Source organism: Clavelina lepadiformis, chromosome 1 (assembly GCF_947623445.1).
Source record: "Clavelina lepadiformis chromosome 1, kaClaLepa1.1, whole genome shotgun sequence".
Classification (NCBI taxonomy): domain Eukaryota; kingdom Metazoa; phylum Chordata; class Ascidiacea; order Aplousobranchia; family Clavelinidae; genus Clavelina; species Clavelina lepadiformis.
Window position 1 is genome coordinate 11,100,507 of NC_135240.1, and position 27,543 is coordinate 11,128,049.

General features: G+C 37.4%; 1 protein-coding gene across 4 annotated transcripts; it reads left to right on the forward strand.

Moving 5' to 3' along the window:
• On the forward strand, nucleotides 1-24,609 carry LOC143472875 (uncharacterized). 4 transcript variants are annotated; one of them, XM_076970030.1, is made up of 17 exons: nucleotides 4,208-4,375; nucleotides 5,840-5,924; nucleotides 7,732-8,071; nucleotides 8,443-8,538; nucleotides 9,999-10,166; nucleotides 10,359-10,568; nucleotides 11,685-11,815; nucleotides 13,039-13,089; nucleotides 13,485-13,649; nucleotides 21,152-21,430; nucleotides 21,797-21,994; nucleotides 22,143-22,312; nucleotides 22,640-22,844; nucleotides 22,945-23,142; nucleotides 23,242-23,333; nucleotides 23,523-23,604; nucleotides 23,720-24,609. In XM_076970030.1, exons 3-17 carry the CDS (start codon nucleotides 7,807-7,809, stop codon nucleotides 23,819-23,821), a joined length of 2,412 nt encoding a protein of 803 aa, XP_076826145.1. In that variant the 5' UTR covers nucleotides 4,208-4,375; nucleotides 5,840-5,924; nucleotides 7,732-7,806; the 3' UTR covers nucleotides 23,822-24,609. The 4 variants fall into 4 exon arrangements, with proteins under 4 accessions (XP_076826144.1, XP_076826145.1, XP_076826143.1 ...); XM_076970029.1 differs by lacking the exons at nucleotides 4,208-4,375; nucleotides 5,840-5,924 and adding an exon at nucleotides 1-193; XM_076970028.1 differs by lacking the exon at nucleotides 5,840-5,924.
• The last annotated feature ends 2,934 nt before the right edge of the window (nucleotides 24,610-27,543 follow it).

A 27,543-nucleotide genomic window follows, 5' to 3' on the forward strand; every position in this document is an offset into this window, starting at 1 on the left:
CGTTAGCACTAAAGATGTAGGCTAAAATAGTTTGTAATGCTCGCAACAACAGGAAATATTGACGGTTAGGAAGTGAAATAACAGATAGTTAATAAGATGTTATGACAATGATACCGTACGAAGACAACAGATCTATCTAAAACTGAGTCAATAGCGGCAAAAATGACGTGGAAAGTAGCCTATAAGATGTACAGTAAGTATACCATGAAAAGGATGTATGATTGGGTATTTTACTGTCTGTCACTATCAGACTGTTAAAATTTTGGAAAATTAGCCAAACTTTACTAAAAGGTTTAACAGGTAAACAAATTTTTGTTTCCAGAATCATGGACAAAGTTGTTTTCTTACTTTCTGTGCCACTTAAGGCTATTTAGTAAATAACTTTTTTGTGATTAATCTACCGTTGTACTATGCCACATCAGTCTGTCAGTAGACTGGGAGAGTGCCCATATGTTTTTACTGAATGATTGATAAGAATAAGCTAAGTCCATCAACCTGAAGAGGTTTGCAGACTTGATTCTGAGCAAAATCTTTATACATATTTACTATTAATTGAATTAGATCCAACAGTTTTGTTATCTGTTTGTGGGTAAAAAATGATTTTATTTTTACAAAATATTGAAATAATTTTGCCAAGAACTAAACATACCTTATTAAGGGACTACAATTTTAGCTAACTTTATTTCACCTAATTCCTCAAAATAACACTTTTAAAATAAAATTTCGAAAGTAAATGAACATATTATCAGTATACTGTTTTGTTGACTATCAGATGCTTTTAATATATTTCCCTTATCCACTGCCTACCTCCATGGTATTCGACGCTTGTATCTAAAAATGCATTTAGATTACTTCATGGTAGCCTTTTATCATTTATTTATGTGGTGCTTAGAAGTGTAATATTTGAAAACTGTTGCAAATGCCAGATATCCAGCACATGGCAGCAATAGCAATAACACTTTAATGTTCTGGAAGTATTTAATGTTCACTTGCTTGCTACCTCTCTTCAATCTGAGCTGAAGCAGATTTTAGATTTTGTATCTGCAATTGTTAACTTACGAGGGTAAGAAATATAAAAGTTTTTTAATTGTGTCTTGCAATTGCAATCATTGTGATTGTGACATGAATCATTCTTGAGTCGGAACTGCGAATTTACCAACTTGTTAACTACTTATAGGCAACTGTTAAACCCTGAAATCAGAGATGCTTTTGCAAATGCCATGTTCAAACATCATATAAACTACTTGATGTTAAGAACCGTGCGATTAATCAGGAACTAGTCACATCCGCACTCATTATTTACAAGTTATGTTTGAATTCTTGAAAAATCACATATAAGCAGTTGACCCTTGATTTGTAATAACTTCTATATTTGGATGGTTTTTGCTAAGCACCCATTGTAGTTCAGTTCCAAATCTTCTTTACCAAATTTTCTTTCAATTGGAGCCTAAACAGTTTGATTGTGTAGTTCATTTTTTGCTGTTGACTTTGGAGAGCGAAAGATGTTGCTGACCTTATTGTAAACTGTTCAAACAAGAAATACACCCAAAAACAATTAATGAATGGGAAAAAGTGGCAAAGAACCGATTAAATTATTATTAAGTGGTGAAATAATAAAACTTTACAAGTTTCAAGATGGAAAATATTTAATGTGTCTTTTTGTCACTAAAACTAGGGGCAGTTTGCTAACTTTGCATTTGGGATAATAGTATACTGGTAAGAATAGAAGTCGTTTGCAGCTGGGGCTGTTAATGTACCTAAGCAAAGCTTTACTAACGAACTTCTGTATGGTTTGGAAATGGGAACCTTTCTCTGAGTTGTGACGAAGCTTGGGTAGCTGGAATCGTTTGCCTGTTGTTTCTGAATAAAACCAAGCAATTTTTGTAGCTTTATATCAAAGGTTGATGTTAAATCAGTGAAGCAACGAGGACATTAACGTTTGTGTTTGTCTATCAGTTTATTTGCTTTTTTTTAGGTATTAGAATTACTTGTATCGATTATGTAAACTTATCAATTTGTAGCAATGTCTAGTAACATTTGTTAAAGTTTACCCAGAAGCTGGAAGTTTTATATACACATATATATCTCATACAGTACACTGAAGCTTTCGTTGATATATAATTGTTTTGAGAGAAAGATTTTTTCCAAAAGTATGCTTGGTTTTAAACTGTATAAAACTGTGGTATTCCCCTTGTGCATGTTAGTCATGGCCTAATGCTATGCGTTATGTTGGTTGCTATCACTTCTGAGGAAGCCATGATAGTGCTTGAGTCAACAAGTTCTAAATTACAACACGATTTTTTGTTTACTTTTACCTACTTGAGTCATATATTAAACTTTCCGCTTTAATTGCTTTGGTAGAATTAATTCTTGGCAAGATGGTCTGTCCTAAATAACGGTTCATCAGAAGGAGATATTTGTGGACTTACGGGAATTACCTGATTTTTAACATCTTTGGCAGAAAATGTGTTTGTCTTCAGGAAGTGTTTTAATGCGCTAGAATTAGATAGGAAAAACAGGATACTAACATCGTATGACTAAAACAACCATTGAATGAATGAAACTTGACATTTTATTAACTATATTAAAATTCTATTTTGCCACTGGCTAACAGCATTATTGGAGTAATTCGTCCCCACTTCTGGCTAACGCAATAACACGTACAAAGCTGGGAATGTGACCATAGAAGAAGCATTTTCGTTACAAAGTTCATTTCCGTGGTATAAAATAACCAAACTCAAGTCGCCGAAATCTCAAATTTTATCAAGTTTCAACAAAAGTCACCAAAGTGTTGTCAAAGGGTCGTACCCGGTGTAAAGTAAATATTGATTTACGCCTGCTTGCTCTCATGGCACGCATTGAGATGTTTCAGTATCATTACACTTTTTGTTTACAAATTGCGCACTTTTTGTTTACAAAAGATGAGTCATATTTAAACAGAACCAGCAAAACACTAACAAATTCGCTAGAAACTGATTCCATAGTCATGCTTGGAATTCGCATACGATTTTTGTTCTAAAATCGTAACTTACGATAATTTAAGGTTGGCATTCCATATAAATCAATTAATTTCTGTTGTGCCGTGTGCAAAACTTTCGTTTTGGCATTGCTGCGTTTTTGGTTGGTAGAAGTTGTTCCCAACAAAGTTTCGTTAAATGGTACATAAAATTCCATTCAGGCCATAAAACGCCCAAGAACACGGGAATATAGTCATATATGCCGAAATAAGATAATCACTGAATGGAACAAGACAATTAGCGTAATAATATAGTTATGGAAAAGATAAGAAAAGTTTTGTTTAGGAAATCAATCAAACCATATTGAATTTATTCTGTTATTGGTGTTATTCTGTTGTTGATGTAAATACGCGCCCATAAAAAGGTAAAGATTTTTTCTGCATTAATGTCACGTAGTATGGCCGCATTTTCACTACAGCAAACCATATTTTTTAAATAACCGAAGTACTGCCTTGTTATCTAGGTTCACAAACCTGACGAAAACTACATGAGACGTTATTAAATTTACTTATTAAGTGCGTGATATTTTCCTTCTTTTTTGTGTGCATCTTAAATAATTTCAATTAAATAATTTTGGCGAATGCGGATACTATTCAAGAGGAGGCGGCTGTTTAGCCAGCAACAAAAAATTTTCCACTTGGTAAGTACCGTTTATAGAAAAAACACATTTGTTCGATAACAATCATTTTTTTAAACAATGCACCGCTCGCTTTTTTCTCTTTTAGATGGTTCGATGGGAAAAGAGAGAAAGTCGAAAAGGTTATTTCCCACCATTTTTGCTTGGGCTAGGTCACAGAGCTTTTGAATTGTTGGCCAACCACACGCCTTAGCGGCGCGCATGTCTAAGCGGTATATAGCTATAAAACAGTATTTTACAGCATTATTTTATTGCAGAACAGAGATGTAAAAAGTTAAATCGGCACAAGGTGCTTTCCGACAGGAAACGACGCTTAGGTCATTCATACAAGATACGAGTCACAGGTTTCCCAAATAACGGCTTGCAGCTTCTCAAATTTCGTAAAGCTTTTGCCGAATTGGTTAATTTTCAGTCAGGGTAATTTGTGCTTGTTGTTAAAGAAGCGTGTAAGTGGGTTTGGGATTAGAGAGGGTGGTTTCAATCGTCTGTTGCACTATACCAAAGTAAATGCCAAGTTATCAGGCTTATTTCAGACTATAGTCGTTTTGTTTTTCTGCCTTATAGCACATAGTATTAAATTGGATTTTGCATACGTAAACATCTTAAAACCTGAGCATTTTGGAAAGTTTTATTTGAAATGTAATTCGAGACGATGATGAAGGAAATTACAAATGTTGCTGTCACTGCAAAGCAAGAATCATAAGCCTAAGACATTTCAGCGGTAGGTAGACCTTTTCAGTTACATTACCAATGCCATGTATATGAAACGTCAACGACAGGTATAAGATGACCATACACCTACTTACTGTAACTTGCCGTAAAGGATAACATTTTGTTGGATGGATTTCTTTCTACTTTTTGTTGTCAATTGAAACGACATTTGGACCGGGGCGAGAATGGACAAAAACCCGGAAAGCGTCTTGAAACTATCAAACAATTTCAGAATTCCTGGTTTTGTTAAAACCCGCCGCTTCGTCTTTCGACTCCATTCTTTGCTTTACCGAAAGATTACTCAACCTCGATAGTTTGAAGCGGAAATGCTTCTGTCTTTAACCTGGTTACGTGAGGACGACCCCTATTCGAGTCCACTATGTGTCCAAGTACAGTCAGTTGCATTTTTATAAGGCAGACTGTTACTTTTTGCGTATCGATATGTCGGTAATCAGCTTTAAATTAATATATGCCTGTTGAAGGAGGCCGCCAAGTTAGTAGTTGCAAGGTCCGTTTGTTTTGTTTACTTTGTGGTTTGCTTTAAATATTTAACTAGCTGGTAATCAGCAGGAACTACCCAACGGGTGAAATTGTGGTATTCTTTTAATTTTATTCACCGTGTTTTGCAAGTTAATACAGTAATGCTATAAAAGCAGATATTACACAGGCAAAGTAAATATTTACATGTTCTTTCTGGTCGCTCCAATGCTGAGTTATTTTACAAACAAAATTTTTCATATCGTTGAAGTCATCCTATTAACAATCTGACAATAATCGTAAAGTAGTAGAACATGCTCGTCGAATGGCAAACAGAGTGAATTCTTTCCGTAGGTATATAAGTGTGGAAAGTCCCTTGTATTGAGTCGCTAATAGCCGCGACCAGTATGTCGAAATGATGATTCGTCTCTACTGGTATCTCACCATGCCTGGTGGCATTTTATTGTAAATCCTCTACCCTCACACCGAAAGGTACGGTTTGACCCAATCTTGAGTTACAAATCCTCTGAGAGCAGACACTTTGTAGCTCTTGCCACGAAGAAATTGTGGTTCGAAGGGGATTTTTCGACCAATGACTTGATTATGAGTCATGCCAACGCATACAAACGCTCATAAATAGCGGCATGAACTCACCGATTTCTGTGAACTTATCTCAGATTAAAAATAAGGTAAAAATGTGCTTTCCATACCGGATAAAGGATGGCTGGTCCACGTCCTGTGTGTATATTGTCCACTTGTGTCCAGCTATGACGTTACGTTTGTTCGGGAGGATACGTAGCTGTCCTGTATGTTTCTGCTTATACGGGAATAATTCCTTTGCGCAAGAAATAAATACCATTGCATCTAAAAATTCACGTTTGTTGTCAATTTCGGTATCTTAGAATGATTTGAAGCGTTGAGTACGTTATACGAGCAGCCTTAAAGCGTTACGGCTGATGTTTCCCGATTATTTATATACGTTTGTGTAATTATACAGATTTGTTGCTTTGAGGTACAAAAATCTCGACCACAGGTTTCATTTGCGGCACGTAAACGCCGGGGATTTTTCACACGGTTACAAGGTGAAGTTTTAAGTATTTTTACTATTCGTGGTTAAAATTTGTTGCTTTTTATGTTGCTGAATATTATTGATATTGTTGTAACAACGCTTTTATAAGTGGATTGAAACTCCGTCTGCCCGTGAACGAAGGCGAACTTTAAAGTCTATTGATCCTTGAGGTCATTACCACTTTTATGAAGTGCATTTTCAGTTACTGCTTAAACTGAAACAGATATAATCGCTAAGTGCTTGACATTGCCGATTTTCATTGATTACGATTAAGACTGCGGCTACCAATCAGCAGTTTCTCATAAAATTGGGAATTTTCTTGCGTGCTCGTATTATCATTATCGAGCGCTTCGTGCTATAAAGGTCGATACTTAATTGTCGTGATAAAGTTGGGTTGAGCGATGAAATCGTGATGCGGAAAATCGGACATTGGTGCGTATCGCCTCTTCTGTGAAGGAAACACGAGTAACGTGAAAACAAATGAAGTGTTTCTACACTCTTCAGTACAGCAATAGTGCACGATAACCTCGTCAAAGGTAGTCAGTGGAATAAACAAGCATGGAGTCACGGCTGCAAAACCGTATTTTTGCCAGTTATCGCATTGTGGGAAAAGTTAAGCCTTAATTCATGTTACTTCAACCTTTTGGAATCTGCCTCAGTCCTGTGCACGTTACGATAGGCGATTTCCCGCGACCTTTAGTCTTGATTTGAAGTCCTTGTCTGTCGTCATTTGGATTAATTTCATAAAAGCGTAATCAGACCCGAGGCTGTGTTATCGTCTTAGCTTGTTTCGCTCGAATTCCGCTTGTTATTTATTAAAGGCGCGGAAAATCCCGTTTTCTGTTTCATTCAGAGAATAACGTCATCGATTATAAAATTACATAATTGTGCTGTAAGATCGTGTCATGGATTCCACATGCAAGTAATATATACTTTGATTTTGTAGTATACATGATTATATATGCAAGGTTTGGCATCAAAATTTACCTCTGTATGCGCGCACCCATTGTAGACGCGTAGCCCTACTATTGTGAATAGTTACACTACTTACATAATCACGCATCGCCGTTGCTGTCAACAAGCAACTGAAAACGACTGTGTTCAGTTGCGACATGTGACCGGAAAAAGCTGCCTGGTTTCATGTGGTCTCGTTGTGTGAGCTATTTTAGTTATATAGATTATAGCCTTCCTGCCGCCACTGCCAGAGCCTGCGAGCAAATTGATCCACGTAGGCTTTTATAATGAGGAAAGCCCCAATATGCTCCTACAAAATAAAAGTATGACCTTACGTAATTGTCTTCTTGTTTATTACAATATCTCCAAGCCTAAGGATTCTGGTAAACATAAGGTGTCTATTGTGAATCCAGGTCATGTGATTCATTTCATTTTGGTGCTTGTACAATGTTGATGTGCAAAGGTCAAAGCGTGCGTCTTTTCAGGCTTTTTTGAATTATGTTCCTTTGTAATTTGTTCACGTCAACTTCTTTTGTGCAATGCATGATTTTTCCTCCCCGGCTTGCGATGTTTTTCCGCTACGATTGTATATGTAATCAACATTTAAGGTAACATTTTATGCTTTGGCAAACAAAATACGTCATATACTCTTAGTCCTAACCGATAAACTACAGGCATAGGTAAACAAAAAACAGGAAACGTTACTTGTCATATTCTACTGGTTCTGTCATGGTTGAAAGTTTAACGTTTTGTTGGTTATATTTTACACTTTTTTCGCATGGGAGTTTGGTTTACTGTACATCGTAAAAACACGTAAAATTCAATGAGTGTTTACTGCTATTGAATTGAAGTTTTTATTTGCGTAGGTTGCCGAAACATATTCCTCTCCCAAAGCTGAACGTGCGCTGGATGCGTAACACTTAGCTGTCATTGGTCAGGACATGGAAACCGTGTTTTCCGTTGACCAATCAGAAACATCACCTGATCGACGAAAACGGAGAAGTTTGGACGTAAAGAACTCATTAGAAGATTCTGGATATCCGAGTAAGATCTTGGAGCAAGATAAAACACTCCAGGATTTTTCTACGTCACTTCCCGATAAACCCGTGAGATCTTTAGAATCCGAAGCAGATTGGGAAGTGGTGGAAAATAATTCTATCCCGCATCAACAGATCGCTTCTTTGCCTGTGGTTTCCGCCAGAAAAGGTTTTATTTCTTTTGTCTGATGTAAATTCTTTTAGTTATGCGCAATTCTATATTAGCCTGCTTTGTTAACTTACTTTGTGCTTATGAAGCCCACGTCCAGACTGTGGTAAATATACAAAGCTTGATTTCAAATAACTTTATTAAAATAATAACGGTCGTTGCTCTCGTATTTATTATTGCAATTAAATCTTGCATTAGTTTGTTATTGTATTGCAAAACCAACATATGGTGTAATGTAGATGTTGTCGTAGTATGCTTTTTATGTTCTTAACAGTTTAATTTTCAACGATATTATGAACCTGCTATTCGAATTTAACGGGTTGAATATTAGTAGTCGTGTGTAAATACATTGATTGTATTTTCCTTTTTAGAATTTATCAAGTCTGCAGTTGGACCTCACGATATAGATAGACTGAAAAAGGACAATAATAAGCTTCGGATGAAAGTAAAGTACATGGAGAATTTAGGTGAAGATATTTCAATTCACGTATTTTTTTGGCTTCCATAATCCCTGGAAAAAGTAGTTACATGTATCTTGCACACCAATGAATTTGATTAGAGTGAAACTTTTTAAAACTATGCAAATGTAGATTTTTTGAGTTGGTTTATAGACATTGTCTGTGAACAGATTAGCGTGTTAACAGAAATATTTCTGCGTGCACTAAAGGTTAGTTTGTGGTTTAGCGGTTCTCAGGAAAGAAACAGGCTTTATCACATGAAAAGGTTAAAAAGGCCTTGTACCGTAAATCAGGAAAGTCCCATTTAAAAAAGTCTTCACATTATAACAGCTGCCCGGGGCAAATCAAATGAAGACGTTGCCGTAATTGACTTATAGTTTCTACATCGTCACAACGCGCATTGCTTGGCATTTTCTTCTGATCATTTCCCCGCACAAACGATTTTGCGCTTGTCTGCATTGTTGGCGTGAAACATTTCTTCCTATTTTTGATACAGGTATTAGAGATAACATTCCGCAAAGGTGCTTGCTACCAAATAAGTTTTCTTTTGCTCGTGACAACATAGTACTTGTGCCTGTAAATTTCATGATAAGTTGCGATGTAAAACTTTGGGTTGATACTGTAGACTGTAAACAGCCCTACTTACTCTACATATAGTTATTTTTACGCGAAACACGAATTACAAAAAAAAACTAAATAACAAGAAGAAATACATTGTCGCGCAGAGGAGTTATTCCAAGAAAAAGACAAGAAACAAAACTGAGGAAACCTAGTAGCAGACGTATGGAATAGTAACTACTGTATATTTTTCCTATTTATCAATAGAACCGTTTGTGGAAATATGTTTTATCCGTTCCATTAAATTTGTTTACTATATGGTAAGTTTTTAGTAAAGATTAAGTTTTGGTTTATTTTCCACTTTCAAACTAGCGACAAATATATTAGGTCTACATTCGATTTCTATTGTTGCCATTTAATGCTACAAATGCCTGCCAGCGTCGGTTTCGCTTCAACTTTGACACGCAATAATCTAAATATTGTCGCAACTTCGTGTGCACAATAGATGCATACTTCCTAATCACAGTTGCGTTTAGATGCTAAAACCGTAGTATCCTTATTTAGAACTCTTGCTCAGACAAAAGTTTGAATTGTTTAGAATGTTTTAATAGCTTCAATTTAGTCTTTAAAACGATGCGGTGCTGTGTTGTCGTGATGGTAAAGGTACAGTGTAGTCAATTACAGAAGCATGATTGTTTCAAATGGTGTATATAAGTGGTAGTTGTGAATATGTTTTTAGTAAAGCAGTATATTTTATTACAAATTTAGACAGCGTTTTTGGTTTTGTTGCAAAGAATTGCGTGTCGAGAGAACCGCTCTTTTTTCTGGAATTTTCTCGCCTCTAAGTAAACAATTAAAAGTATTCAGAAGTTGAATTTACTGTTGTTAATTAATTTCTTGGTGTCACACAGGTGTGCTAGTTACCGATTTCAAGCAGGAAAACCAGCATTTGGCGCAGGAAAATGTTATGTTGCGAAAACAACTTGAAGAACTGCAGGCTACGACGCCGAAGTCGAAACCTTTTCCTTCTAGAAAAGGCCTAGAAAACTTTGAAAAAACTCACTTAACGTCACTCACAGGTATAATGAAAAGGAACATTAGTAACACTATCCAGTTATACGTTTTGACGTTGTTTTGCTGCACATTGAATATAGTAGAAGCGCTTCTTAATCGTGCATAAGCAATTGAACATTGCATTTGAGCAACTGAGTAAGCACTGAAGTGTATCCGTAAAACAATAAAATGGTTATTGCTGAAGTCATCCAATGCAGAATCTGTCGATCGAACTCTGGATAACACACCGTTACCATTGAGCAGCAACCGTGCTGATGTTTTCGGAACTTCTAATGATATTCCAACTACATCCAGTTCAACTGACCCCGCTCCAACTTCTTCTGAACTTAACGCGTGTGATGAGATTACGTCCGCGCTTCCAGTTACAAATGAAGACAATAAAGAAAGGTCTGGGATAGCAACTGAAGGTATGAGGAAAATTCAAAAAAATATGACATTGAATGCAAATAACTGGGTAATGTAAATGAATGATAAATGGGAAAACCGATATTTTCGGTTAAGAGTCGTGCACTTGGTTCTTTACCCCGCTTTGCTTGCTTTTAAGTTTTAGTATAGTTCTGTCGACTGTGAACGCAAACAGCTTTGTATAAAAACAAACAAAGAAATTAAGCGCTTGTATTTGCTGAACCAAAACCTGTCAATATTCTCATTAAAAAAGCGTGAAATCAAACAAGTCTTGTTGTTCGACTGCCAAGCATGAGCCAGCAAGATCAAACGTTACGCGTCGGAATTCCCCTCAATTGCTGCACAGAGTGCACGCCACCTATCGAATGGAGCTCCCTTTTTGCTTTAAGCGAACAGATGCTCATGTTTTGGCCTGAAAATGGTAATTCCACTTGACAGGAACTGTGACAGGATGCGCCATTTTGTATGATTAAAGTTTCATTGCAAGCCGATCTGTTTTCTCTCGGAGTGATGAGTGTGAATTGCGAAGTTATCATTTGCAATAAATGAGCAAAGCGAAGTTCACTTTGTATTTCAGGTTCGCTATTTATTGCTAAGTTTTAATTTCATTTTCAAACATACCAGTCACTAGTGAGTTTTGAAGTAACGCACTTTCCCCTTCAGTGTTAGTTTGAAATCTGTGCAGACTCTTACAGCTCAAGAAAGCCCGTACTTTCTATCGTAAGAAATTTGCATGTTCCTTCGTTTTAACGTTGGCCATACACATTAAGAGTAATTAAAGAAATGAAAAAAATCCTTCAAAGATTTGCAAATTAATTTATTTTTTCTACGCTTTATTTAAAACCCCGCTATTGACGAGTTGTCCGCAGTTTTATCACTTCTAAATCCAGAATGACCTACTCACACTGTGCCCTATTTGTGAGCTAAGAGGGTGCAATAAAATAATCCTGGAAAAATACGGCAAGGTTATTTTTACATTCCCATTTACAGAGTATAAGCGTTTCTTTATGCACTAACGGCTTGTCTAAAGGGCACATAACCTCAGCTACCGCCAATAAAAGCCGGGGGAATTCCGCGATTTGACAGCTGCTGATGTGTTTGTACGGTTTTATTTGCAGATGTCGGCGTTGCAGCGGTCGGAAAAGCCTCTGCAACTCGTTCCGAAACTGATTGCCGGGAAAGTCCGAAGACGACAAAAGTGACGTCATCATGCACTGACGTTGCAATCACGTCACATCACGTTGACGAGGTTAGTCGCACGTTGTAGCGGAATCATCCGAAGTTATTTATTTTTGAAGCAAACGTGTTGGAATTTTTTTAATGCTACCAACTTTAGCAAAAATCGATACCGGTCGTTCTTTGTTTCAAAAATGAGAAAAGATGGATGTTATCGGCGAATACATCCTGAACTAACAAGAACGATAAACGGAATTAATTATTAGTCTTGATAAATGTGTCATTTATTGCCCGCTTGTGATATCATCCAACTATACATCACTCACGTCTGTCCTTTACTAATTGTTCCATGTATCCATTTGGCTCGAGACACGATCGCCTTGTGGAGGGAAATTCCAATAACACTAATATCGTGAAAGATAGAGAAAATGTAATGTGTACTTTACAAGCTGTCACGCAAGATTTCCTTACGTCTTCATTTTAGGCGTAAGTGGCAAAAAGAATATTGGCGTGCTTTTTGTGGGTGGTTTATTCCATAAATTTTTATGTTCTAAACGATTCAGCCACACTAGCGATCCGAAATGTTCCTATAACGTGTTTAACGTCACAAATAAATTCATCCGAATCTTGCTAAAACTACGGCTAAAAATTTGTAAGCATACTCCCAGCGCAATTTCATGTCTCACATACCTCAAACATTAGGTGATGCGATGAGTAATATTGCTGGAAATCCCCATTCGTTCACTCGTGTCTTTGCTGAACCCAGAAGTCATCGAGTGCCAAAATCGGATTTGTAAAATGTCATATTCTGGCACCCTTTTGATGATTTCAATCGGATTCCATATTTACTTCAAATCTCCCTAAGTTCAAAAGTATATCGCGTTAGTCCGTCACTGAATTTATAGCTCGAACATTTGGAACGTGCGTTGCAAAATGTTCGTTTCATCTAGTTTTTGGATTACATGCTACGCTGTCTAATTAAACTTGTCTTTGGTGGGCGCGCTATTAATTTACATAAATGTCTACTCGCTGTGAGTGGAAGTAATTGACGGCTTTGTCTGCTGACTGTCCGAGAAAAATATGCCACCTTTTACTGCGACCTCGGCGTCCAGGCTTATGTAACGCGAAGGTGGGTGGTTGTCTACCAAGTTTGCAGACTATGACTGCGCTATGATTTTAACATCTACTGTAACATGGTAACATGTTGTTTTAAGTGCGCGTTGGTCACTGTTTATATTATTACATTGTCTTATCATCTGAAAAGCAATATGATATGAGGTTTTTTCTTCCTTATAGGGCAATTTATCTGAATCAGTTGAAAATGAAAACAACAGCTTCAACAAACAGGTGAATCGATGATAAATTTTCACTAGAATTCCGATAACGCTTTCGGGTTAAGTCGGGTGATAGACTTGCCATTCGTCCGGAAATCAACGGCTGTTTATCGAACAACATGAGTGGAGATATGATTTTTTCCTTCTGTAAATTTTGCTCATCACTTTCCTGACTGATCGAAATCATTAGTCATACTCTGTGGCGAAACTGGCAAATCCGACGTAATGTCGCCTGTTGCTTGTCGTGTGGCTACCAAGCTACAGTCAATGTATTCATGCCCGGGTTTGGGCGACAATTCTAGCCGATTATGTTCCTATTTTTTGGCGAGTTCTCATTAATCTGTCATCCTGTTGCAAGAAGAACTTACCAGTGTTCTAACAAGTTTTAAGCTACTGACTTCTTTGCAGATTCAGCAGCTGGAAGAGATGGTCGGGGTCAGAGATTCAAATGGAAGCATCAATAACGTCAGCATTAACAACAGCATGACGTCACAATTTGCAAAAATAGCAGCAGTATTTGCAAGTCTTTCCCAACGAGTAGTTCAATCTCAAAAGAAAGCGAGAAACAAACAGGTAAACATATACATGTTAGTGGCATTCGCCCTGACGCTTGCTACACACCTAGCCGTCAACGTATATTGCATAATGTATGTATGATCCTGTGTACCGGCGTTGTGACACGATAAAAATTAATAGTGAAATTTAAATATTGACTCAACGACACATGTTGTCGTTTAAGTTCTTGTTTAAACGCTGTTCCATTGCTTCGAAACAAGTTGGTCTTAGCAAGCCATTACAGCGGTTACTGTTACATTGTTGCGTTACAGCAATACTTTTAAAGGTCTTTCATAATTTTGAATTTGAATTTATAATTAAATGTGAGGTCGTTGATATTCTGGAAATAGGAAGTTATGTCAAGTCTTCGGAAAGATTTTCCGCAGGAATATACGACCCGTTCCGTTTTCTCACGGGTATTTTCATGCTCGTAAATTTCTTTTGCTTTCGATTGGAGTGTAGTTCTGATGGGTATTTTTGTTGGGAATTCTTTGTTTTAAATTTTTCGACTAAGTTAGAAGTCTCAAAACATAAAAATGTGGTGTTTTTATCGGCAGCCATCCGCACTGTAGTGCAGAGTCTGCGCCATGCTGCATTTAATCCTGGGGTTTTTGCCTGATGAATTGTAAACAGCTCTCAGTGTTCAGTTTGCTTTGACTCCGATGGTTCCGCAATATATTTCTGTTCCGTTTTCACGTCGCCAGCTTACCTTGACTTTAAACGTATAGCTAATCTTTATGTTTTAACTGTTAGCTCGTGATTGGTATACACTGTCCTTCTCGAAAAATATTTTACAAGGATATATATTTTAAAACGGTGTTCTAAGATTTATGTTCTTTGTCTAGACATTACGGTGAAACAAAGGTAACTTTTTATAACGAACGTCCACTACACAGCATATAAGTTCGTCTGTTTTACCCTGACAGGAGAATTTGCGCCTTCAATTATGCTCAACAAAACTTGAGTAAACTAACTGGCGGTTACAAAACCGACACATGCTGGATATATTGCCACCCACTGAAAAAGATGGTTGCGTGCAACTCATGCGCTATATAGTGTATTGTGTTGGGCATTGTTCTGGCCTGAAATGAGGGGTGTTTTGTTGTTGACTTTATTTAGGTTAAACCCTTGTACAAAATAAATTAAACAAAGCAAGTTCTTTTTTTTAATTCACGATGGGAATGGTGCGCCAAAAACACTGTTCACTTTGCTAACCTGGTTTATGCTTTACACGATATCACATTATGTTAAAGATGCGATATTTTGTCGTTTGATGACGTAAGAAACTTTTTTGATGTAACAATTACTTGTTAGCCAATCTAGACAATTGGAGATATATTTTACCTCTATTTCAAAACATGATGCCAGTTTTGGTCTGTTTTTAGGAAATTATCATCGGGATATAGCAACATGCAATATTTTTAGAACAATCGAAGACTTTATTCATTGAAAATACTATATCTAGGCTCAAGTGTTAATAAACTCATACAGGCCATGAAATATATAATTAGAATAGAGTATACCATAATAATTCTCAAGCAATACCACTAACTTCCAGATACGTGCATTATTGTCATTTCGTATACAAATGATCCTCACAAAATTTCTACAGTTAATACAGTTTCTTACTAGAACGACAATATAAAACTTCTTCGTATACTATTTATTTGCGAAAAAAAGTAACAACTCGGTTTGTTTTAGTCATTTTACGAAAAGTTGTATTTTATGACGTATACTTTGTTGGACCCCGGTCCCAAGCGGCAGTCCTCAACTGAGGAATACTTTTTAAGTTACTCAAGTTCATTTGAATTTGGAAATGTTTCATCGATTAAGTTTACGTTGGAAGTCTCGAACCATTTTCCTTTTGTCAAACATTATACACCCATCGCATCAACGTCAGTGCTAGGAGACGAAATTATTGTTTATTACGTTTTACGTCAACTTTTTTAAAACGTAACCACATGTTAAATAAGAAAAGAAAATATCATTTCTGCGTGGGTTTGGATTTGGAAAGGGTGTTGCTATTTCTATTCACGACGTGGTCTAATTTTCGCGTCAGTTAACATTGCTTCGCGACATATGGCGTCTGGAGAAAAGCCGCGGAAATGTCGCCTACGTAATACAGATACATATCTATTTAACTCTTTCTCCATTGTTTGCAATTCACACCCTTACACAATATCGCAATATTTGAATACTGATTACATGAGTATGTGTACTTTGAAGGGGCGGCTCAGTTGTGCCGTATAAGAACCTTAGCATGTGTATGTGAATTGTGAAACCTGCACGCGCGAATCTGTTGACGATCGTCCGTTCGGTCGACCTTTTTTGCATAGATTGTCTTGATACCTCCAAACGGATATGTTGTTGTTTGATTTTCAGTATATAATGAAGTACGTTTACTTGAATAAAGTGGAATGTAAGGCCACAAATAAACGTGCCAGAAAATGGTCCGTTCAACTGATTGTAATAGATATAAAATTTGTCCTGTGTACCAAACGGATCTACGTTTCATATGCTGTATTTAGTTATTCAAACAATATTGTTGTCAATGTGAGGGTCGGTTATTGTATATGCAAAAGGATCTGAGAATCCCGCGCATATTTTTATATTTCTTTTCTGGATACTGGATTTCTTCCTACGCACGCAAAAAAGAGAAAAATACGTCTAAGTGAGTTGGAGTAATCTTGAATAGCGATGGGGATAACATTCTGCACGTTTGCATATCCGTTATTATGGCAGGCTTTTGAATATCCCTTCTATCCAGTTATAATGAGGTGCTTTCCACTGTGAAAATGATTAGCGCAGAAGGCGAGATAAATAGATTGAGGCCGCTGATGGACGGCAAACTGGCAGCCAGCATATTGCATATAGCCATTAAATTTCTCCCAAAAATTTTCCCAGAATTTGATAATCTTATTCTATACCTTATATAGGTAACATCGACGTTTTGTTGTTTAGTGAGGATGACAGTTGCAATACATACACAGGTTTAAGAAAAACAGTGAAACCTCTTCAATGCACAAAAATATTTTAGAAATTAATGTTGAAGGAGACAAAATATATATTGTGAATTTCAAAAATGTTTTGCTGAGACAAAATAGATATGTTGTGGTGATCATAAATATTTTGCTCAAACGTGAAATATTTTTGTGGTGATCATAAATATTTTGCGCAAACGTGAAATATTTTAAGTGGAGTGTGCAGAAATGTCGTCGTAGCTTCTGTTGTTGTAATTGTGATAAGGATTATTCCCGTTAATTAGAAGTTCCTTTGACGCTGGAAGTTTTCCAAAAACAGAAAATGTATCGAGTTGTGAGAGTGGAGGTTCCATGAAATTTTTCAAGTTTGTGCGCATGATTACAAAGGTTCGAAAATTGAAAATCATTTTTGGAGTATAATGCGAATTCATCGCAGTGGCATTTTATGCAAATATATGCAGATGGTTTTCTACCTGTCACACAGTCGACGAAATCTTAAATAAATCTAGATTTTGCAGCTGGTGCTGAATCTTTCGTATTTAATTGTGATTAGATATTCTTTCTATGCATTTAAGTTGAAATTCTTATTAAGTTTTGAATTAAAGTAACTGCATCGGAAGTTGACCGTATATAATTTCCAAAATATCTCCGTAAAGAATTATCCTGATAATAGAAGCATAGTTTCCTTTGCCTTGCAAGGAGATATGTCAGTCAAAATTATCTACAAACAATTTCATGACTGACTGCTGTATGAAGCATATTATCGCATAATCGCGTTGATAACAAACCGCAACAGCTCTTCAGTGAAATTCAAGCAAAACTCCTTTGCCTTGTTCGATCCGGTGCTTGCGGTTCACCGTTTTAGATCGACGCCATCCAGGGGTTTTACGCGCTGAGTTGATAAGCTGTCGAACAAAATGGTCGTAATGATTAATTATCTCAACGGGACCGTGCAAATCAGTAAGTGAACCTGCAAATTAACCCGGTTTTTGGAGAAAAAATTTTGCATTTTTTCACCACCGTGTTTTGGTCCAGTCTACTCCATACCTTGTGTTTTTCTATGTTGACTCAGTTACAGAACAATCGCTCTCGTGCGACCTCTTATACTTCTTGTTTTGTAAACATGACGTTTTGTATATCTCAAACTCACTATTTCAATTATTTTCTTTTGAAGCATTTTACAAAAAAGTTTTTAAGTGGACCTGTTGTCACGTTCTTGTTCTGTTGCGTAGATTTTTGAAGCCGTATTAGCGCTTCAGCTGGTTTTTCAAACGCTTAGTCACTGAAGGGTATTTTGCTTCATTCAAACATGTCGTCTTTTTGTCTCACATTAATCTATAGGATGTAGTAGTACTGAGAAACGAAATCCAAGTTATACGTGCCATTGTCACGTACGGCATAGCCCACAATGGCGTTTTTATTTTAAATAAACCACCCCATAAGAACGAAGTTTATACAAAGGATTATTTTTGGATTGCTTGCTTACATTAAAAATCTATAACAACTGAAAATTCCCCATTTTGGAGTGATTTTGTTCAACGGAACTATATAAACGAGGATGTGTATTCGCCAAGCGAATAAACATGTTCGTACGTGCTTGTTTGATTGTTTGCGGTTGGGTTGGATACCACCAGGCAATGTTATTACTGTATAAGTTAGCGCAATAAATCGCAACTTGTCAGCGGGTTCTTTCCAGTCAGATTTGATTTACTGTCACATGGCTATGACATCTAGCCGTGAAAAAAGTTGGAATTAGGAGCCCCCCCTGTCTTTAAATATGTTGAAATAGAGTATACAGTATTACGAAATGTTCGCATCAGGAAAATTGCTCTATCTATAGACATGGCGTGTAAAGCGACAAAATTGCCCGCCGTTTCTTTTCTTTGGTCTATCTCTGGTAACATTGTGGAATTTTCTTTATAAATTTTGGAAACTTCTTGCTCACATTAGCTGAAAAACTTTTTTAACTTCCTTTGTCGTTTGTCTCTTGGAACAATATTTTACAGGATAATCGGACATTTTTAAAAATTTTCCAGACTCAGAAAAAACAAACCGATTCGTTTGAGTCAAAGAACACATTCTTGCTCTGTACTACTCAAAATGCTTGTACTCGGCTTTGTTCACTTGAATATTCATTTGTTAACCGGGGAAAATCCCCATTACGTAATCGCGACACAGCCAGTTGCGTAATCAAGATGTACTAACGATCGTTCGAGGTGCTTTCCACCATTACAAACGCGGATGCCTGTGTACTTATTTGACTAGTGCAGTTTTACTGGGAATTTTTTGTTGCTGTGATAATCGTAAAGTGAATAATTGCTACTGGTAGTATCAACGGAGTGATCTGGCGTTTGGTAAGGGTAAATTTGGACATCTACCTTTGCACGACTTCTTTATATGAAGGGACCAGAATAACAGGGATGCGTCAGAAAAGTCACACGAAACAGGCCACTTAAGTACGGTTGAAATTACCGTTACTAATCGACAGGTTTTGAGTCTCACATTTTCAACGCGGTTTACTGATTGACGTTTTGTCTCAGACTAAGGTATCCTTATTCAAGTAAGAGGTACAGTTCAGTCATTTAAATTGTTCACTTTTCAACGATTTTCCTGGCTAAATGTTCGTTAAATCTTTACAGCTGACAATATTTATACTGTAGAAAAGTTGAGTTTTAAGTTTCAAAGACGAAAGTATCGAGGAGGTATCGAGATTCCTGCTAAAGACAACAGTATAACGCTTTGTTGGCACACAGATGGACAGGCCTGAAATTTCTGAGTCGTATTTTATTTCGTGTTTGAATAACGTTAATGAAATACTATGAAAATGTGCGCCTGGTACTGTTAAGAATGCTACTTTGGCTTGTCGCAGGTATAATGTAAACGGATGATTAATTATAAGGTATAATAGCTGAAATTGGACTGACAGCTGTGGATTATATATATGCGGCGTGAGATATTGCGTGAATTAAGCTCAGTCTTTCAACAACAAATTATCACTTTGCTGAGCTCACACTCCTTCAGATCTGAAATTCCCCGTCTCAATCATTTAAAAAGCGCTCTTGTAAAATACCGACGCTTCGGTAATTTTTCACGTTGTCAGTAAAACGCTTTCCTTCCTGTTGTAAATTCATTCAAAAGAAAGGGACGTAGATTCCTTTCATAGAGAAGAAACGTGACGGTTTTTGCGCCGTATCGATGTCAGATTAACATAAAGCTAAACTTACTAGCTGGTTATTTGTGGTGAGTCTCTGAACAGGGTCTTTGGTGTAATGTTAGGTTCAGCAAGCTGATATTACCAAAGCTCAGAGTTTAAAGCAATTATGGTGTAATTCCAGGGATATATTATCGAATGGTCACCCCGCCCTTGCCCCATATTGCCACATAGCTTGAAACGTAATCGATAGCAACCATCACCCCAAGGGAAATACCCGTTTCGCTATCTGTCCGACGTAGCGAAGTACAGTCGCTGCTTTATTGGTTTTTGCCGTTATTCCCCTTGTCCGCAAAAAGCACCGAATGATAATCAAGTTCATGTTTTTTCGACATTTGTTTCCGAAGTATTTAAGGGAAGGACGTGAAGTTTCCTTTTCAGATTTTGTTTCCGCATCGTATCAGGCTTTGAAGAGCACGAGATGTAAGAATGAAGTTGTTGAAAGTAATAAAGCAGTTATTTGAGGAAGTGGTCAACAATAGCTTTCTAGAATCATACTTAAGATTGTTTTGGCTTCAGATAGAAAATTCCACAAGTATCGTTCGTGCTTGTCTCGATGTTGGCGGTTATTTATACAGAAATAGAGGAACAGTAATGTAAAGTACTGTATATGGCTGTGGTGTTATGAGATTGACCTTGGAACTGTATCGCGTTTCTTTTATCGGAAACTGATCAATACGTTTTATACAGAGGTAGCAAACTTATAAGAGTGTAAGGAACAACGATTTCGTTTTTGTAAAATGAAAGTACCGTACACTGAAATTGGGGAAAGGAATACTTCTAACGAGGAGGCACTCGACGATATTGTGGATGTGACTGATGACACAACCGCTGTTGCCATTACTTCGTGTTCATCAGCAGATTCGTTAGATTCGTCAGATAGCTCTTCCTGTAGTACAGAAAGCGTCAAGAAGATGACATCCGAAGTTTTGCCCTCCATGTCAGTGGACTCTGGTGAAGTCAGTAGTGCACTGGAGGACTTAACTCTTAGCCCCGATAACATTCCAATAAATGAAACTGATTTTGGGGCAAAGTTTGCCGAAATGTGCCAGGAATATATCAATAAATTCACCACTGTTTATTCACATTTTGTCACGTCCGACCCCGCCAAAGAGAACAACGTAACGGGGCTTTTTCATAACGGATTTTTGGCGGTACGTAATTCGCCGATGCTATTTTTCCTTCTTTTAAAACAGCTGCTTTAATGTAAAGTGTTTCAGTTTCTGACAAGGGTTCTTCTAGGAGTCTAGGGTATTAGTCGATTTGCTGACGACGCTCATTAATCCAACTACAGTAATCACTGAACTTTGTTTTGCGTTCCGTTTTAGGCTTTCTGCGACGCGCTTATGGCTGAGAACCAAAAAACGAAACGAGAACTCCAGGCATGTCACCAAGAGATTGAAGCCTTGCAAAAGGAAAATGAACGATTAAAAGAAAAATCTTTATCTCCGTCCGCCCAGCCAAGTACAAATTCGGTGCTCGTTGCCAAGGTAACAGAGATTAAGCAGACCGCATCAACATCCGCAGACACATCATCCAGTACAAACGAATCTGTGGTCATCAAACTTCAGGCTAGGGTGAAGAAACTAGAAGCGCAAAGAGCAGAGGTACACAACGTCATGACAAAAGTATTTAAATTTACTCGAATTAAAGTACGTTGCATCTGTACTGCATACACGGCATTTCGTTTGATGAAAGTTTCCATAATTTCAAATAGATTACTGTTGAGGAGATTACCGTTGTTCAAAGCCCAACACTATAGAAATATAATTAAAGACTGGCGCAAACATAAAATCACTTAGTTTTTGTTATATGACTCAATTTGTTATTACGTTTTCCATTAGACCTTGTGTCTCCACTTGGCGGTATATAATATAACCCGACGTTACCCATCGCAAAATTAGAATTAGCTCTTTAATTTTAACTATCATGAGTAATTAGTTAAGTTTTAAACGTGTTAAACAATTTTCTAGATTCTTCGCGTCAATAAAGCGTGGGATACTCAGTACAAATGTCTCAAGCAGGAACTCGATCGACGAACAAGGGAAACGGACAACGCAGAACGAAGTCAGGAAAGTCCCGAAAATGATGTTGGTCATCATGATCGCAGAAGACGACGCGACCTTGAAGCTTTACTGGCTTCCGCTAAGCGAGAGATTAATTCCCACATTGTAAGCAAATCAGCACTTTACGTCATATGGAATGTAGTGTTTTTCAAAATGCTAGGCGAAAAAAGCGTCTCATGAATTAACCAACACACTATTGGTTAATTTTTTACACAATAGTTTTACCATTTTTTATTATTGTCTCTTTGTGCAGCAAGAAAAATCGGAACTTGCCCGAAATTTCGCTAGTGCGCATGCGCAATGCCAGTCCCTTAAACGTGAAGTGGCCCACCTGAGAGAAAGTCAACGAAAATTGAAAAGTGACAAAAGCTGCCTGCAGGCTGAAAATCAAAGATTAAATCAAGCTTTGGAGGCGGCGTACTGGTAAACCAACGTTTGAGAGTTATATAGCCTGATAATGTTTTGCCGAATAAGCTGGTCAATGTCCCCTTTCATTATGGTATAAACATTGTGTTTTGCCATTCCAACCTGACTCAGGATTTTCTTCTAATTATTGCGTTCGTTAAAAGTGGCCCACTATTCTAAAACTAGTTATCACGTCAAGGCGGTGATCTCCTTGCCCCAAGGCCTATGTCAGATCATGTTGTTTACCGTTTCTCTTCGTATTACAAGATTTTTGAAAATATGTATGACCTTATATGAGTCCAGCGTTTACTATTTTTTCGTACTTAAGCGCCATGTGTTCTGCAGCATTCAAGAAAGACGATCCGTTTCGATCCGCTCGGATGAGATGCCCTTGTTAGGTAGGAGCGATCGAAATGGGGCACCGCCATGTGACGGATACAGTCCTCCGTCCAGTGATCCGTATTTTCACCAGGAAAATACCCAAGAAAACAGTGGTCCCCCTGCATCGGAAGATGACCTTCGGACGCAGATTGAAGTTCTGCAAGAACAGGTGAGGAGAGGTTCTTTACTTCATCTATCTTGATCTACATCGTTGTTATCCACAACATCTTCCCTGTCCGACTTGTTTCAAGCGAAACATTGTCTTATAGGTGAAAATATATCGGGAGGATTTTGAAACTGAACGCAGAGATCGAGAAAAATGCCAGGGCGAGAAGCAACGTTTAGATGAATTGCTCACCAGGGCTAGACACGAAGTTCAAGCCTTGTCCCAGCAGGTTCGAACCAACGAACAAGATTTTCGTCAAGAACGAAGAGACAAAGAACATGTTCAGCGACAACTGCAACGGGTAAGTGATAACTTGTTTAAGATAACGTATCCTTTAAACTACAACGTTGTTTCTTTGATGGTTTGAATTTCATGTCTTATCGCATTTTTAAACTTTCAGTACCAAAGTAATTCTCGTGACGGGACCAACGTCCGCACCCGTGACAGGTACGGCGGGGATGTGAATGACCCCCCTGCTTATTATGCACATAGGTATGCGATCCATGAAGTGTGTTGACGATCTATTTTTGGTCAACTTTGTTTATATTTAACAACTTTTCGTTTTTTTCAACTTTACCATGCTAGGAAAGATGTTAAGAAGAGGTCCGATTTTATATACATACAACATGTATTGATTTTCACACCGTCGCTCTCTGCTAACCGGTGCGGTTTGTTTCATAGATTTACAGGCAATGAAGACACAGTTAATGGCTTTAATCGCGCTTCAACACGACGAAGATCCCGCCCGCCACAATACCAAGCGGTAGGTTACTTTAATGTGTTTCGTAAAGTTCTTTGTGGTCAGTGTTTACCCAGCCGTACCTGCTAGCTAGGAAGGTAACGGTTTGTAAAACTTATTTTTCATCTTCTTTCTTCAGGGTCGCGCAAATCGGCCGGATTGGTATCCTTCCGAAAACGTCGATAACGAAGCGATTTTGTCTTATCCTCCGGGTGAACTACTTGAGGAAACGCAATACTGAACGTGTTGTAAACCGTCATGCTGCGTTTTGCCGCCATCACCCTGTACAGAATTCGACCGGGACCGAAGTTATTGGTGGAGTGACGTCACCCAAAGTGTCAAGAGCGAGTCAAGGCATTTGAAATGCGCACACGACCACATCTAAAGCACTTGGCTCACAATTTGCAGTTGGCAGAACGCTGGGCAAGACTTTTGCTTGTAATCTTCTGTACTATGTTCGCTATGGAAATTCAACTTATCGTCTACGTAAGATTTCATACGGTTTAGCACAATGCAACCTCTTTATAGGCTGAAAGTGTGATAACTTAAACAACGTATAAAGTGTAGCATTTTCGTAGGTAGACAGTGCACGCGTCGTACAAATGTGTTGCAAACTTTGGTTAACTTTTATTACGTTGCCAGACTTATCCTTGAACATAACTGAGGGTGCAATAGTTTTATTAAATAAACATTTATAGTATTACAGAGTTCGTCACACACGGTTTTCAATCGTAATCTATTTATTTTCGTAAAAGTTTAGAGACCTCAATTAGTTGACAATACAAGTAGTAGAACTTAACTAAACGGTTAAGGTGGTACCGTTGGGTGTTATGACTACACTGCTTAGTTGATACGTTTTTGTCTTTTTTTTGTTACGATTGCCAGACATACTTAAGAAGCTGAGTAAAATAATTTGCAGCTAAAAGTGAGCACTAATCATTGAATGAGACTTTTTTGAGCAGATTTTGTTTCGTTTTTATTGCATTATGTTGCATGTCACATTATTTAAATACAGTATTGTTATCCTTTTTCAGGCATCAAGGCCATTTAGCTTTATTGTGTTTCAGCACGAAATATAACTTTTATTCATTTTTGCCAAAATCTTGTGCAAAAGGTTTCTTTAGTTGATTATGACATGCTATAAGAAATGTAAAGTACGACGTAATCAGACAATGAATTCAATACCGTAAGCAGTCACAATTAGCAATTTTTTACAAACAACTCCAGGCCCTACACATCGATAAACTGTTGAATCCGTTGGTTGATTTTCAAAGGTGCCCTAATATGTCAATGAGGAATCCTCCAAGCTGCTTGAGGCTATGTAGGCCTATAGGTTTTATGCTCCAAACTTGCAAATAAAACACTTTAAGTGCACGGTAATTGCCAGTTTGCAGCTCCATGTTGTAGTCCAGCATGGAAACAAACAAAGCTTTCATGCCATGCGTAAAATGCATGTGATGCAGACAGCGGGAGTGCGGTAAGTCAAACGAAAAAAGCAACAACTGAGCTGGGTATATAGTTTGGAGTTTGCACAAGGTGTGTTTTCGAAAAAATTAGTTTCATGTAACGAATCAAAAATCAAAGAATTTCTCTTTTGACCGGTGAAAACCCGGTTGTTCTACGACGAGTAGTTTTCAAGTAATTTGCTGTAAAACCCGGGGTGCGTCGTTGCAACATAGACCTACTTGACATCTCCACCGACGTGGTAGATATGGTCGAAAAAGGTTTAAGTTACAGACTGGTGGTTGCATTTTGTTGGATAATAATTTATGCTAAAACAAGCAAAATGGATACTTAATGCTTAACATTGGTTACAACCTACCGGAGCTAAAATGGTTATGCTTATAGGCTACACCTCTATAGGTTCTATGAAGCACTTGCCATGGCCGTGAAGAGACCTTTTTGACTTAGGAGGGTATCTTAACTTAATTTATCGGTTGAACTATCTGACTCTATTGTTACCTGCGGTAAGGATACTTTAACCTTTTGTCGGCCGAAAGGTTTTAATATCGCAACAGAAATAGCTCACAAGAAAAGTTTTTTATTATAGGTGCTGTACACTTTCTCAATCTTACGAATAACTAAGAACATAAGTAATACTACTGTTTATAAGATGTCTATTGAGTGACAATCACCACGGCTAGCTGACACAACTTATCTGGTGGTTTAGGTACGTGATTCACTCGGCCAGCTCTCTGCTCGCTGGTAGAAGTGCGAGCTAATTTAACGTGAAAGCGATGGGAGTAAATATTAAAAAATATAAAAAAATATTAAAATATTCGACATGAAAAACGCAACGAATCGTAGCATGTGTAGCGAGCAAAAAAATGTTTAGACAATGGGAGATAGGACATATAGCTAAAGCTGACACACTGAGACATGGATAAATTTTCAGTGTTAAGGTTAAGAAACGGGCATTTCCAAAAAAAACTTCTTATCACAATAGAGGCTGGAAAACAACCTGGGAACGTACTAAAAGGAGTGTTCACACGAAGTCATTCAGGGCAAGTTTCCAAATATCAATCGACAGTTGAAGTTTTATCAAAAAACAAATTCATAAACTTTAATCAATAGCTAGAAAACACTTTTGCAAGAAATAATATAGTGGTATTAAAAAAACCACCCAGGCCGCTGCAGCGGAGTGTTTAGAGCGTTGGACTTCTAATAATAAGTTCCGTGTTCGACACCCAGTATCGTTACTCCATCGGAAAGTCCTTGCTTTTGGGCATGGCTCCTGTTTAGTAGTAGTCCTGAAGAACACTCTCAAGTTCGGGCAACACAATATCCTATACAAAAAAAAAACAAATAAAAAATTTGTGTAGTCTATCAATCGGAACTTGCACAACGATTATTTCTGCAACCGGGACGCGAGCTATGAGGAATCTTTACAGTAGTGATTGTAAACAAAAGTTTTAAATCGTCTAAAGACTTTTTCTTAGTCCGAAAATAAATATTATAGTTACACCATACACCATGTAGCTTTTTAAAATGTCCGGCTTATCATTCAGCAGTCACTAGCTTATAAACGCTATATATACCAATTAAAAATACTTTTAACTTCCGAAAAGACAGAAAAATGCTCATAAAATCTTACTAAACACATGGAGGAGCGATAAACCTGGACATGATGCAAGGTTTTTAATATTGTGTTTTTGTTTTTTTGTTGAATGTAAGTTTTTCAACTTATCTCAGTTACTTTAAGCTCCCAGGATGCCCAAATATGATCAAAACGTATCAAAGTAGACAGTATAGGTTTCTTCATATTCAGATCATGTTTAAACAGTTCAGATTAAACAGACTAATCTCATTTTGTATCAACCAAAACTAAATTTGCAAAAAAATAATTTTGAAAATTTTAACTTTCTGACCCTGCTCATGAATCCCAAAGTTTTCACCTAAATAAAATGCTAAATGTGGGAATTCCTCCAAACAGAAAATTTTTAAAAACCTGGATTTATAGCGCTAGCGCTACAAGCTATCAAAGACAGCTGGATGTCTCACAAAGACCAACAATATCAGCACGTGCGATTTCCCAAAGTGCAATAATCAAAGAACCATAAAACAGTTTTTTAACTAAAAACATGTTCCAAACCTTTTGTGCGTTTGCTGTTCAGGTTGTTAATGCCGAACCAAAACCAAACAAATCGCCCAAGTAGTAGGCCTATTACATTTAGTGCTAGTGAATTTCAAACCTGGTCAAGAGTGAAACACGGGTGGTGCCAGCTACTGAGGAAACACAAGAACATTAACATAGTTTGCTCTGCCGCCCAATAGGTTATATTCTGCATGAACTAAAATAAACTCTTTTACGCAATAAGTTATAACAATTTTTATTCTCAATGAAATAGGCCAAATAACTAAGCTACCGATGCTGCTTTGTGTCACTGCCTCAAGCATTTAAAGCTAAAAACCGCACCATTTCTTGGGTTTATCAGAATCTTTACGTACCATGTGCGTGCTAAA

Coding starts and splice junctions, on each gene's coding strand:
- LOC143472875 (XM_076970029.1), top strand. CDS start 7,807: ATGGAAACCGTGTTTTCCGTTGACCAATCAGAAACATCACCTGATCGA. Junction 8,072..8,442: donor TGTGGTTTCCGCCAGAAAAG/GTTTTATTTCTT, acceptor TTTCCTTTTTAG/AATTTATCAAGTCTGCAGTT. Junction 13,650..21,151: donor AGAAAGCGAGAAACAAACAG/GTAAACATATAC, acceptor GTTCCGTTTTAG/GCTTTCTGCGACGCGCTTAT.